Here is a 14,387-nt window from a genome sequence, read left to right on the forward strand (position 1 = left end):
GCCAGTATACAAGCATGTAGGTTTAGACAGGGTGTCTCATTAAATGTCTTCGAGACACCCTATCCTGATAAAAATTGAGATAAATATAAGATGAGAGAGACATGGAAAATAATAGAACATACAAATAACACACTCTGATTTCAAGATCTGGCTAAATCTGTGGTACTGACTGTTGTCTTTGGTTCGTATTCAACATGTAACAAAAATGTCATTACCCTTATTGTCCAGATGTGTATCCCAATGTATTAAATTGCTGTTGGCAGTGGGAAAGACTGTTTGATGACCCAGAGGAATACTTTTTTTAATTAAAAAGAAAGATTTGTATTCTACAATACAGTATATATTGTATTAAAATACACTGATGTGCATGCATTTAGTCTGTAAAAGAATTACTTAGATGGTTATTATTACTGCCAATATTTATCAAACTAAACAGCTATGTATCCTGTACAGAACAAAACTGAATGGGTGCTTCCATTTTTCTAAAGAGAGGGGGTGGTAGTGACTAACTGTGCATATCAGCATATTTTTTATCTGTCCCACAGCCATGTAAACAAAAATGCCATCAGAGCACATATACATGTGTCACTATCAGTATGTCTCGAGTAAAAGGTAAATGGAATTGAACAAAGTTCTTTTAAAATTTTATTTCTGTGGAGCATGGTTTTGCTTTTAGATGTCTTCAAAATTAAATGCATTTGTAATTGTGTATTGTGTGTGTTTTTTAACCATTGTGGACAGTTTTTACCATAAGACTTTTGAAGTCTTTTTGATGTCTGGGCTTGAAACTTTTTAAGAGGAATATTTCCACTTAATTTTTGTGTGTCCAATCATTGCTCAATGAAATGTGCTTAGCTCTCTTATCAAAATTCAGTCTCAGTCAAAGATTCTATTGCTGTCAAATTAACTGGCTGACAGCTTATTGCTGGCATTTAAATTTAGCCATCTAAGGCATGCAGACTTGATGTTTATTTAATCCATGATCAGTACTGCCTTTACATTATCACACCATTAGCCACTCCAGCTGTTTTGGGTTGGTTAAATATAAGTAAAAGTTCAGTGCGATCATGAGTACGAAGCAGGTATGCAGATCATTAAATATACATCCATCAGATTTGCTTGGGCAGTGGAGGCCTGTATCTACGTCAATGATGAATTTATCATGGCCACAGTCATATTGTTCTTTGCCAGGTGATGCCTTGTCGGTTCATTGGTTTATTTGAAAAAGTTGGACTGCAAAGGGCTTACTTCTAAGCATTTCATTGTATATATATATATATATATATATATATGTGTGTGTGTGTGTGTGTCCTGTATAAGTACTTTAATGACCACTTTATACTCTGTTCCCCAAACTTGTCCTGATACATGTTAATGTTTCTAGTGACAAGCTTAAAAAAAAAATTCTTTGCTTGGGAATAAGCCAAAACTATCAGAAAAATATGGTAGGTCAGTAGTCAGTTTGTTTTATTTTGGCTGGTAACAGTATACAAAAAATACCATCATAATCGTGTTAACAACTTGAGAGTACTTGGTTACGCTGAACAAACATATTTTTAATGGTACTCTAGATACCATATGTCATTCAATTACAGAGCATGAATGGCTGAAACATGAATCATGACTATGTGATCTACTACTTGTAAATAGCTGTAATAAAACTTATTATTGTTCATCATTATGTTAAAATATTAAATTATTTATGCTATTATTGTTGTTGTGAAACAAAATCAGGAATCGGGAAAGTTTTTGTTAGTGAAGGTACATGTACAAGTAGCTGTACATGTCAGTGTTTGGTTGGTGGATGACATGGAGCTTACTCATGTTAACTGCTGTTTTATATGCATATTGGCCTAAATTTCTTTGCATTATCTGATTGAATATGCTTATCTGCTTTATACATTCCCCATGTTTTGATTTAGTGTAATTTTTGAGGTACATACACTTTTAAAATCTCTATTTATCATGATATTGAAACCATGAAGTATTGCAGGATCTGAATTAGATGCGCCATATTTCACATATTATTTTGTATAACATAATATTCAGTGATTGACTATCATGATTAGTGCACAGTATTCCCAGTTTTTAAGCTTTAATCTTTGAGAAACCTTGTTGTTAATCATCTTCTTTAAGAAAAATAATTATTATTACCACTGGCCCAAGGACCTTGAAGCTCAGAAGCTATCATAATCTTAAATCAGACTTAACTTCTGGTAATATTCCAGAAATTGATCAAGCACTAAGTTTCAATACAGAGCTTTTGAGTTGCAAGATTATCACATCATTTGACAATCCTTTGTATTGACTTTTATTTCAGGAAATATTTATTTGCAAGCTCAGGCAATTAAAGTCATGTTTTGTAGTTAATTTCTATTATTGGCCATGCTAAAATTTAGTTAATCTATATTTGGCCCAACATTCCTTAAAGTGACAACAAAAAGGAATGTCACCCTGTGTAGTAACAACAACAAACTCAAAACTCTTGTATTCTGTCTTTGAAAATCTAAGGCAACTCTTAGTATTAAAATAAGAATTACTGAGGTAAGTCACAGTAAACTGTTCTTAAAACTAAGTCTGACTTTTGATCTTAGATAACTTTGTAATGCTCGGCCCTGAACACTAAAAAATACATGTACATGTAGTAAGTAATGTGTGATGACATATAGTTAATTATAGGTTCTCTACGCAGACAGCTGTCCCCTAACTCATGATGTGACGTGTTCAAATACAGTCCCTCATGGCTTAATTTACGTCAGGACATTCCTGAAGTAGCTGAAGAGGAGCATTGGTCTCTTTCCACCACCCATAAACCTGATAACTGCCTCCAGAGTGAAGTATTTGGGGGTATGGGGTGCTCAAATTAAATTACCTGTAATTGCTACAGACACGTACATATTTAAGATAGCTTTGAGATTTGGCCAGGATGACCCTGTATTGGCCAGGTCATTTCCAAAGAGCTGCCAATTTTCATGTGAGGACGTCACTGTGCAGGTGATTCAGGTGTGAAAGGCATTAGTGTGATGTTCAAACAAAAGTGAGCCCACGTTTATACGTTATACTTAGCCTTGAGGAACGAAGGGTGTCCTCTTTCAAAACCTTGATAGCCTACAATACTTAATGACTATCTCTTCTACAGATCTTGTTTTATTGATGAAATAACACAGGTGTATGAGTAATGAACATGTGGGAAGGACGATCACATATTCACTTCAGGCACATACATGCACTCTTCCCTTTTTACAAATAAAAAAGAAGTTTAAGATACTTAAAAGTGGCTATTATCAGATTTTGTAAAGATGTGATCAAGGTCACCACTTAAACTGCTCAGGCCATGAAATGCCATAACCTAATAGTGGACAGAAGCTAGGCATTGTGGTAGCAGATGTGCATGTAGAACACTGAAGTTGAGACATTAAATACAAGATTGAGCAAGAGTTGAACACATTGGGCTTATTTCTGGAGTATGGCATTGAACAACAATCACTCAAACAAACAAATAACCTTACATATAACTAATTGTTGTTGCAGTGATGCGGCTCACAAAGCCAACTCTTATGCCCTTCTCCCCAATCCTGTGTGAAGAGTCTGACCTTCACGGTGACCTTCTGAGCCAACAGGTGAGAGATGATATTTCCAAACCAGGAAACCTACCAAACTTCATCTTTGGAGACTTACTGACACTCCCACAAAATTTTGGGTAAGTTTTCTCCTTTTCCCTCTTGAGATAGTGTTCACAAAGAACTTTGAGATTTCATGTTCTTTTTGGGTAAAAGTGTTTATGTAATTAATAAATATGGACCCTTCATTTTCTTGACTTGAATGACGTGTACATGTATCTCTGCATTCATTAGCACATAAACCACAAGTGATTTTGATAATTTCTGAAGTACATTGTGGTACATTTTGTTTATTAAGTGCAACAAAAAAATGCAGTTGGGTTTTGTTACATGAGGTATAATAATTATGCTAGTTCCAGAGATATCATACATGTCAAGAAAGCTAGAATGGGGATGTTAGGTATGTTTCTTGTATAACTGTTCACATATTAATCCTTTAATCATTCACACAAAGTTATGACAGCTTAAGAGAACCCATTTTCATTTCATTTAAGCTCTTATGTAAGTTGGAAATTCTTGAAAACAGAAAACAAGTTTGTGAAATGTGTTTCATATGCAGGAACATTTTTCTTGGCGAGACCTTTTCCAGTTACATTAGTGTTAACAACGACAGCAGTCAGGTGTGCAGGGAAATTATCGTTAAGGTAAGATTCCTGTTGTCCATGATATCTGCTCTGATCTCCAAAGATTTTTAACGACATTATGAAAAGTTTTCTTGAAATGAACTTTTGCTATTGTTTTTGAATACTTTAATTCTGACTACACCTGATTACAAGTTAATTGACTGTTAACACTGGTCCTGGATGGCAGACTGCTGTCTTATGTTTGTGTTGGAGTCTTGGGAATTGTAAATTGCCAAGGAGACATGGAAGAACTGATACTGGTTGATTTGATACGTTACAGATATAGTGACTTCGCATCTAACTCTTAAGATCTGGGTCTGGCTGGTGGTTGTTGAATTGTTTGTTACAATGTAGTAAAAAGATATTGGTAGATTATAAGATATTAGTAGATTATAGACTTACAGACTGCACAGTGCGCACAATCCTTGAAACTCCTTGAAAGTGCTTGAAAAATACAAATTCAAGTACTTGAAAGTCCCTAAAAAAGGCTTCCTCTGGCTCTCGACATTGTTGCAAATTTAGAGCAATTTTTTGAAATGGCGAAACCTTGGAGAAATGCGAATGGTTTTAGCAACAAATTTATTTACTTAAAAAAAGTACAAACGTTATACAAAATCTACCATGAGAGTTTTCTGGGGTTTTCTTAGAAGATTTTCCCAATTTTTCTAATTAAAATAATCCACTTACTTTCATTTCAAACTGCCTCATCTCGGCGAAACAACAACAACACAGTTGTATGGCGATTACTTGACAGAAATCTACAAAGGGGATTCGGCATTGTTGCAAGTTGACTTACATTAAATAACGCTCGAAATCATTTTTATTAAATAACGAATGAGAATCATGGCATTTTGGGGGATACCTTTTATCGCCACTTGTAAAACAAAAAAACAAAAAAAAAATTGTCAAGGGAGATAAATCAAGGTAGAGTTACGCATGTAAATGAAGTTACCTCCCAGGAAAAATTTTAATTTTTCCACATTATAAACTTTTTTTTTTTTGGGATCCGAAGTAAATTTAATAGTTTCAGAATATGTGCCGTTACATAAATGTGTACGCCATCTGGTTTTCTCTTGTCAAACTGTTACAACAAAATTTTCTGATAGAGGAAATTACATTTTCCTAGGATCTTACGGATAGGTTGAAAACAGGATTCTTTTTTTTTTTTTTTCTTCATAAAACAAAAACATGCTGCCAAGGATTGGTCCATTATTTTGAGGGCAATTGTTCTACATCTAACGTTTGATAAACTCCAGGTATAGCTGGAAGAGACCAAACTGATTCTAGCAGCTATACCAAGGCAGATAAAAATGAATTACTGAAGGAGACCTACAAGACTCATGGCTGCTAAGGAAGTATGGCTAAAGAAAAATAGTATTTACTACAAAATCTGATGAGTGGCTAAAGTGACTGGCTAAAAAAATACTGACCCAGAAGAAGCCCTGCATAATGATATATAGCATTCATTTTTTTTACTGAGCCAAGGCTGTGTCAAACAGTGTGTCGCATTACGGAGGTGAAGGGCAGATATTTCTTGCAAAAGCAAGCGTACTATTCAATATACATGCATGCAAATTAAAGTATCTGTAATTCAGACTTAAAATATAGTCTATAATTTGCACCATGGTATGTTTAGACTGGCCTTGAAAATGACAAAAAACTCCTGGAAAACTCGTTGAATTTCATTTTCATATACCTGTACGTACCCTGAATACTTGATTCCCCTGATCAACAGGCAGATCTTCAGACCAGCTCGCAGAGGCTGGCTCTCTCTGGAGTTAATGCTCAACCAATTAAACTGGGCCCAGATGAGAGCATGGATGATGTCATACATCATGAAGTTAAAGAACTCGGCACCCACATGTGAGTGGTTATTTTCTGTTGAAACTCATTGTTTGTAAGATGGCTTCAGGTCAGCCTTGTATTATTTAGTAATGTAAAAGCTGTGTTTCCCCATGTAGTCCTTGTAAAGAACTTTTTTTTATAATTTTCTATGTAATTTTTATTAGTACAAAGCGATCACTTTGTGCATAAGATGTGCAAATTTATCAATTTCTGTGATTCTGATTATAATTTCCTAATTTCTATGAAATTTGTGTTCAAGTTCATTTTGTAGCCCTTAGGCGAAGTTCTGAAACCATTAGCCATATATTTGAAGACTAATTAGAGGAGGATCATGAAAGTGTACAGGTTAGACGTGCATTGAGTATGTAAGACTGTCTTGTGGGTGATGCATATATCTTTAGGTGAAGGAGATATACCCTCCTTCTGATCCACCCTTGGGTATAGTTAAACTTTCCCTCTGATTTCTGAGTTTTACTAAACATATTTACTCCACCATTGTCCATTGTCACATCTAAGAAGGGAAATATTATTAAATTTAGGAGATGTTTTGATGCACATCATATCAATATAACAAGGATCTTTAATTTCAGTGTGGTTCAGTGCATTTGATTCTGATCTAATATAGTGGAATTAATCTCAGAATTTGTCCTACTCACATTTGTACAATACAAAAGCAGTAACAAAAGCTGTATGTCGATACAACTACATGAACTAAAAAAATGTTGAAAAGTCACATTTTTGATGTTTCAGTATTTCAGTAAAATCTTATTTTTGATCTTCTCCAAGCACTTATGCTTTTGCATTATGCTAGATACATGGATAAGCCAAGAACAGAGGATTTGTGTAGTTCACCATGTCTGGAATAAACTGTTGTTCAAGTCATTTTTTGTCCATTTTATTTCACTGTCTAATAGAAGGTTTCAATGAAATGGACAAATAACACAAACACTGTGGCAATATACATATATGGGTGTATTGATATATGTATAATGTACGTGTATTGGGTTGTCTTTTTTTTTGAAGCTGTCATGCAAATCACTTGTACATTGCTGTAGCCGGTGTAGTATATCTACTGTCTGCGTCATAGTGACGTGACTTCCTCTGAAACCCAGGTGCTCAGAACATACAGTTTAGCAGATGCTTTATAAAAATGTATGATAATGGCCTGTGTAGAGGCTATTCTTAGCCCTATCACAGATGGCAAAGTTCTGAAGATATTAAACCTGCAAAATACTAGTGACAGTCATCAGCTCTGTCAGCTCCATAGCCTAGCAGTCGCATATGCATTGACGTGAATGCCCCTATCTGTTAGGAAGGCTTTTGTAAATCTAGGTATATGAGGTATTGCCACTTGGTGGTTGCCAGACTTGAAAGTTTTTACAATTTTGCAAAGATCTAAAAAAATTTATTTAATTTTCTGGCCAAGATCTCGTGTAGACAAAGCTGGAAAACTCTTTATTTTTATGTGATAAAATATTTATTATATATACATTGTTCATTTAGTAATTAAAATCTGATAAGAGATTGATAAAAGTGCATGCTGTGTCATTCACTCATAACTGTTAGACCTACCAGTACTAGAGACATATTACCATATAAGTAGCATTTCCCCAGGACTAATCCCGCTTTTCTTTCTCCTGATGACATCAAAAGTTACATGCATCAGGTTGCCTTTAATACTTGGAAAAAATGCTTTCAAGGTTGCCTTGAATACTTGAAAACACACACACACACTCACAAGGGATTCTTAGTTGTACAAAATGGTAAAATAACAGCATTTCTGTATTATTTTGTATAGTGATGTGGAGGGCAGTATTAGTACATGTAGTATCAATTGCATCCTTTGGTGGATTGGCTCCATTCATTTTCATTTCTTCATTCTTAAAAAAGTTAAATGGGGCTGAGGTGGCCAAGATGGTTGTCGTAACAGCGCAGCCCAATGACCCAGGAGTCTCTCACCATTGTGGTCACTGTGAATCAGGCTAGATTCCTCTCTGGCTCTATGTGGGAAGGCCTACCAGCAACCTGTGGATGGTCAGGGCTCTGTTTGGCTTTGTCCCACTTTCATGCTGGCTGCCGTCATATAAGTGAAATATTCTTCAGTGTGGCATAAAACACCAAACAAATAATTAAAAGGGTAAAAATGTTTCCATCCTTAAATCTGCATGTCATTAAAAATAGCTGTCAGCCAACTGCTAAAAATACCACAAGAGCATCTGATTTTTTGTTTTGATTAAATGAGAAATATGCGATCTAGTTTACACATAGAGCATTAAATTCGTAAGGTTAGATTTACAGGTTGATATTTCTACATATAGTTATATGATTCTGTGCTGAAAAAGAAATCAGCATATTTTGGGTTTCATCAAGTCTTTGGTTTCAGCCTGCCTTGAGTAAAACGATTGTACACTCATGGCTAAGGTGTTGTTTGGCTTCAATCACATGGAAGAAACCAGTCACCTGTCAGTATGTTTTTGTATTCATGACGTGTCCTTGGTTTTACAGATTGGTTTGTGCTGTTAGTTACACAACACAGGCAGGTGAAAAGATGTACTTCAGGAAGTTCTTTAAGTTTCAGGTAAGAGTGTTCCAGTGTTTTGCTCTATTGTTATACTTGATGGTACACAAGGATATTAAAGAAGCACAACAATGTGAAACATTATATATATCTGTGTGTGTATATATATATATATATATATACACACACATACATACAATACAAGTTGCTCCCTGCCCCCTCACAGGAAACACCCTGAATTATTCTATGAAAAAATATATAAGATTACATGATAGACACATGAATGAAGATCACAAAATTTATTTATTTATTTATTTCATTGGTTTTTTATGCCATATGCAAGAATATTTCACTTATACGACGCCAGCCAGCATTATGGTAGGTGGAAACCAGGCAGAGCCCGGGGGAAACCCAGGTTGCTGACAGACCTTCCCACATACGACCGGAGAGGAAGCCAACATGAGCTGGACTTAAACTCACAACAACCGCATTGGTGAGAGGCTCCTGGGTCATTACACTGCACTAGCACACTAAGCAACTGAGCCACGAAGCCCCTAAAAGATCACAATAAGTGAAGTTCCAAACACGAAACATTACCTTACCAAACATACATTGCTTTTATTATTAGTAGATGTATTCTTTTGTTTGTAATGTAGGTTCTCAAGCCACTAGATGTCAAAACCAAGTTTTACAATGCAGAGGTAAGACCATTACATGATAATTTCTTTAAATTTTTTTATATCATGATATTGTATGATAAAACTGTGTGACAACTAATTTTATGACCTAACCGTAAAATTATGACCTTATCATAAATCTTATGACCCAAGTTGTTTATATGTGAAAAGAAGCAATACAACATCCATTTTATAATTTAAAAATGACTTACATGTAGTACAGTTTCATATACAGTTAACATGTATATCTAAAAAAAAAAAAGCAGTGGTTCTAGCAAGAATTAATCATAGCTCACACCCATTGACATCCTGTAGAAAGGGCATGTCTTGGCCTACAATTTGGTGCAAGTTTTCTAGCTCCCATAGTTCTCGAGTTACAAGTCGTGGAAATTATGTAACTAAATTTCGTTTTTTTTACTATATCTCCAAAAGTTACAAAGATATGCAAAAAATAATTCAGAATCAGCGGCTCAAAATACACCAGAATTGTTAAAAAAAATTAAATTTCAAAACATTTGGTTCATTGGGTCTTGAGAAGAAGATGTTTAATCGATTTCATATAAAATGGAATATGGCCGCCAAACCACTTGACATATAAAAAATTGGGCTCCGTAGTGTATGACTTTGCAAAATTGGTGGAATAATAATAATACGAATGATTTCAATAGGTGTCCCATAGGACTACCTGCATGGACCCCTAAATATAGGTATAACATTCTGATTTCTTAAGATTTAGTTTAGATTTTAAGTTTAGTTTTTAAGAGTTGACTGGACACTATTGTCTGAGCTCTGAGATTCTAAAGCAGGAGGATAAGAATCGAAATTTCATCAGGATTTTAACCAGGTTGAGGTTCTTTATTTGTGCAGTGAGTAAAACTGTCCATTGGGATGTTGCTATTGTCCACAGGGGTTTTATCGACAGGCTTCGTTTTTTATATACATTTATTTTTCCATTTGTATGTCTGTAATCATGTGTGATGACCAATTAATGTTGTAATCTGCTTATCTTTCAGGATTATTTAGTAAGTGACATTTTCCTTAACACATTTAATACTGTAATCCTTAATATGGTGTCAGATTGGCTTTATATGGTATGTAGATATTGTAATATCACAGGTGTTGCTTATTAGTACAAATGTCAAGGAGCATCAGATATGGTTCTATATACTTCTTGTAGTACAAGACCAAAGCACATCAGTACTGCTCCATAAACACAGCATAGGTTTTTCACATTCGGTAATGTGGGAATTTGGGAACTTGTTTCACAAAGCAATTTTCAACTTAAGTTGAAAAATAAAATTAAAAAATAAAATTGAATATGTTTATATATATTTATATGCACATGGCCGAAAAAAAGCACGTCAAAAATGTGCTTTCTTCATTTTACATACAGTATCTTAGTCCCAATATTACATTTGTGTTATCTTGTAATGATAATGTGTGATTTATAGATAATTTTGTCTTGATGTCTTGCATATCCTTCTAATATTGTCACAATGTACTCAAAAAGAACATCTTGAATTTGTTCTGAACTTGATTTATCTTTGAAATGGTATATTTCTTCTGAAGGCCTACAAATTTTATTAAACTATAAAAATACAATTTAAACGTGGTATCAGTGATGGTTGAACTTGTGACCTTTTTGCACATACTTAATTACTTATTAATTTCATAAGCATTTATTAAATAAAGCTTTGACTAAAGTTGAGATCTGCTTTTGAAACAGGGTTCAGTTATGTTACAATTGTTTGTTTTGAAACATGTTGGGGAGATCTATCTACATTTTGATTTTATATCTAGAATTATATTGAAAGTTTGAGATCTTTAGGGTTTTGAATATAATTTTTATCGGCTTAAATAGACAAATATTCTCAAAGAATCACTACAGGGGTGGCATCTAAAAATCACATTCAGAAGTATAAAGTATTTTTATTTACTTCAAAGGTGGTTCTCCCTAACCTTTCAACCTATTGGAGTTTCTAATAGAGAGGGAGGTATATTTCTTGGAGCAGTGATCAAAATTAGAAATAAATCAGTTGCCATACTTGACATGTTAAAATGGGTCATTTACATGCCTTCTAACCTCAATGATTCATAGTACACCGAGTTATGTATTCCTAGACATACACAAACAAATATATACTGGCCATCCCAGACTGTTTTAAAGTATACTTATAGTGTGTAGAACAAGATTATATTGTTTCTCTTATTCACTGGTTGGTTTAAAAGGTTGGCTTTATATGGAATATATATTGCACCAAAGTTTAGTTTTACCTCCCTTTCCATCAGGATGCCTCCAGTTTTTTGTAATAGTTACCAAGTGTAACCTTTACCTCAGTCGTTTTTTTGCTGATAAAACATCACCACATGGAAAAACCTTAGCTGCCTTTGGCTGTTGAGTGTGTTAGTATGGTCATGGTAAAGGGATCTTATAAGATGGTGTAAAGGAACTGCTTCAGCGGTAATGGGAAAAGCTGTATTTTTCTATATGCAATTACAAAGACATGTTAGCTTTATTGATCATCTCAAAGACGTGCTATCAAAATCTTTCCTCGAAACTCTTGCTGCAGATTATTTTTAAACTATGTCTCTCTAGATCATCAGTTAAAAGTTGGTGCTTACTATTTTTTTCAGCTGTAGCAAACATATCTCTTGAGTGTGTCTGTCCTAACAGAGTTAACTCCTCTTGTCTTTTTTGTCATCTTTTTTTGATCACATTATTCAGTTTCTTTCTCCCACCCCTTACACCCCACTTTGACTTCTGAAGTAAAGTGAATAACTGAAAAGGCAATGCACTTTGTTCCAACTCTGTATTAATCAAGTTAATGCATATTTTGAAAGGTTGGTGAATATATAGATCAAACATAATGGTAAAGGTCATGTTGAATGATAAACAAAATCATTGCACATGCAAATGTACATACATTGTATAGAGAATCATAATTCAGAAACACTTTTGTGACCATGTGTATTGTAATATATGCCGGTTTGGTATTGATTCTGTTTGCATTTAAGATCTCAGCAATTCAAAATCTTTAAATTCAACACAACATGTGACTTGAATGAAAAGACTTTCTGGCATGGGTTCCACAGTGAAAGGTTTACGTATTTGCAGTAGCCCATGAAATAATTGTATTGTAGTCACATTGGGTATTCAGTGTCTCCATTACATAGATACTGTACAAGTACAATGATGGTGTGGGGCGAACTGAGCATATATATATTAATGCACTAGATAGGATGTAATGCATATTAATGTCATTTCTGTATTACAAGGATGAATAATGATTAAATGTTAACTGTATTACATCAGCATGTGGCAGATCTCTGTATGTCACCTTGGAAAACTGATGTATGTTTGTTTGTTCAGTCTGATGAGGTATACCTGGAAGCCCAGATACAGAACATTACCCCAGGGCCTATTTACATGGAACATGTCAGCCTGGAGCCCTCACCCCAGTACACCACCACCCAGCTCAACACACTGGACGAGAAAGACAAGTAAGAATGTGATTCATATTGTGGAGGTACCATCATGGTGATCAGTGCAGCCACATATTTGTAGAGTTTGGTATTATCACATTTTTGGGGGGTATTAGGGTTCAAATCTGTATATGGCTTGTATGTGTATTGCAAAATTCTTATATAAAAGTATATATTAAAATGACATCTTCAGATTCAATTTATTTTGAACATATATCTGTTTTGGCTGCATTTTAAACCATTTCAGAGATGTATAAAAACATAGAGCAAATAAATTTAAAAACAGAAGAAAATACATTTATATAATAAAAAAAAAAATGGCGTGCAATAATATAGGAAACTGGAGGAATCATAGCCTGCCTTAATGCACAGTAGATTTATGTAAAGTTTACATTTTTTAAGTGACACGTTTTGCTTCATTCTGATGGATTTATCCACCGTAAGAGGGGTTTTTTTTTAAGTTTTATCGGAAAAACTTTAATGGTTGGCATCAAAAGTATATTTTTAAGGCCTTTTTGTGCTTCTGAAAGTGCATCTTTATATGCCAAACTTAAGGTGAAATAGATTATATAATAATGTCAGGCAGTTTTGTGTTTTTTTTTGTTGTTGTTTATTTTTCATTTTAAAAAGTGAATATCCAGCTGTATTGTTCTTGTCTCCTTCACCAATATCATAACATACCAAACTGCAAATATGTAAACTTTCAATTTGCAATCTTTTACATTGATTTCAGAGCCACCCTGGTGTTTGGTAAGGTAAATTACCTAAAACCCATGGACACGCGACAGTACTTGTATTGCTTGACACCCAAAGCTGAGCTGTACAAAGACAATAAAGTTCTGAAGGGGGTGACCAGTATCGGGAAGCTGGACATTGTATGGAGAACTAACCTAGGGGAGAGGGGGCGACTACAGACCAGTCAACTTCAAAGAGTGGTAGGCAGATACCATAACATTTCACTTTTATTTGTATAATATTTAATATTACACATGTACGTCATGTAGACCATTTAATGGATTCAACAATGCCTGTTGTTGCAACCAGTCATGTTTTTCCTTGAGACAAATACAATGTAGCGCCCTTGTAGGAGCGCTGTTCACTCCAGTCAGTTTGTTTACATATAGCATGCGACAAGTTAATTTCTTGCTTTTCACTCAGCTCCCTCGTATATGTAAATGTTTTATTAATTAGAAATTAGAAAGGAATTCTACTTTTTTAGTTTGTGAATTGTGCAAGTGAAAAGCACTTCTAATCAGTTATATGGATAGATTTGAATTTATTGTTGTAGGCACCTGGTTATGGGGATATTAGGTTGACTGTGGAGTCTATACCGGCATCTGTTCCATTAGAAAATACCTTTAATATGGTCTGCCGGGTTACCAACTGCTGGTAAGTTCATGGAATCATCCTTTTACATGTCTTATATGCTTCCAAACATGTTAACTGAAGAGTTGGTTAAGGCACCATGGAAATGTGGGCACCCTATAATCATTGCGACCCACTTGTCAAGAAAACTTCCATGAGCGAGCTCTGACTAAGTGTATGAAGGTGCTTGTTTGTCAATCACATTCTGTTCCTCAGACCCTTCGGGACCTCTACTCCATTAATTTTATGGAATGGA

General features: G+C 34.7%; 1 protein-coding gene across 2 annotated transcripts in view; it reads left to right on the forward strand.

Moving 5' to 3' along the window:
• Positions 1 to 14,387, forward strand: part of LOC135470314 (trafficking protein particle complex subunit 13-like) — a 47,989-nt gene that overhangs the window by 29,100 nt on the left and 4,502 nt on the right. For both annotated transcript variants that reach the window (XM_064749176.1, XM_064749177.1), the window contains 8 exons: positions 3,532 to 3,700; positions 4,180 to 4,264; positions 5,979 to 6,106; positions 8,594 to 8,666; positions 9,263 to 9,307; positions 12,654 to 12,784; positions 13,500 to 13,701; positions 14,055 to 14,155. In XM_064749176.1, the coding sequence (XP_064605246.1) occupies positions 3,532 to 3,700; positions 4,180 to 4,264; positions 5,979 to 6,106; positions 8,594 to 8,666; positions 9,263 to 9,307; positions 12,654 to 12,784; positions 13,500 to 13,701; positions 14,055 to 14,155 (934 nt within the window). The remainder of the gene's footprint in view (positions 1 to 3,531; positions 3,701 to 4,179; positions 4,265 to 5,978; positions 6,107 to 8,593; positions 8,667 to 9,262; positions 9,308 to 12,653; positions 12,785 to 13,499; positions 13,702 to 14,054; positions 14,156 to 14,387) is intronic.

This window comes from Liolophura sinensis, chromosome 7 (genome assembly GCF_032854445.1).
Source record: "Liolophura sinensis isolate JHLJ2023 chromosome 7, CUHK_Ljap_v2, whole genome shotgun sequence".
Classification (NCBI taxonomy): Eukaryota; Metazoa; Mollusca; class Polyplacophora; order Chitonida; family Chitonidae; genus Liolophura; species Liolophura sinensis.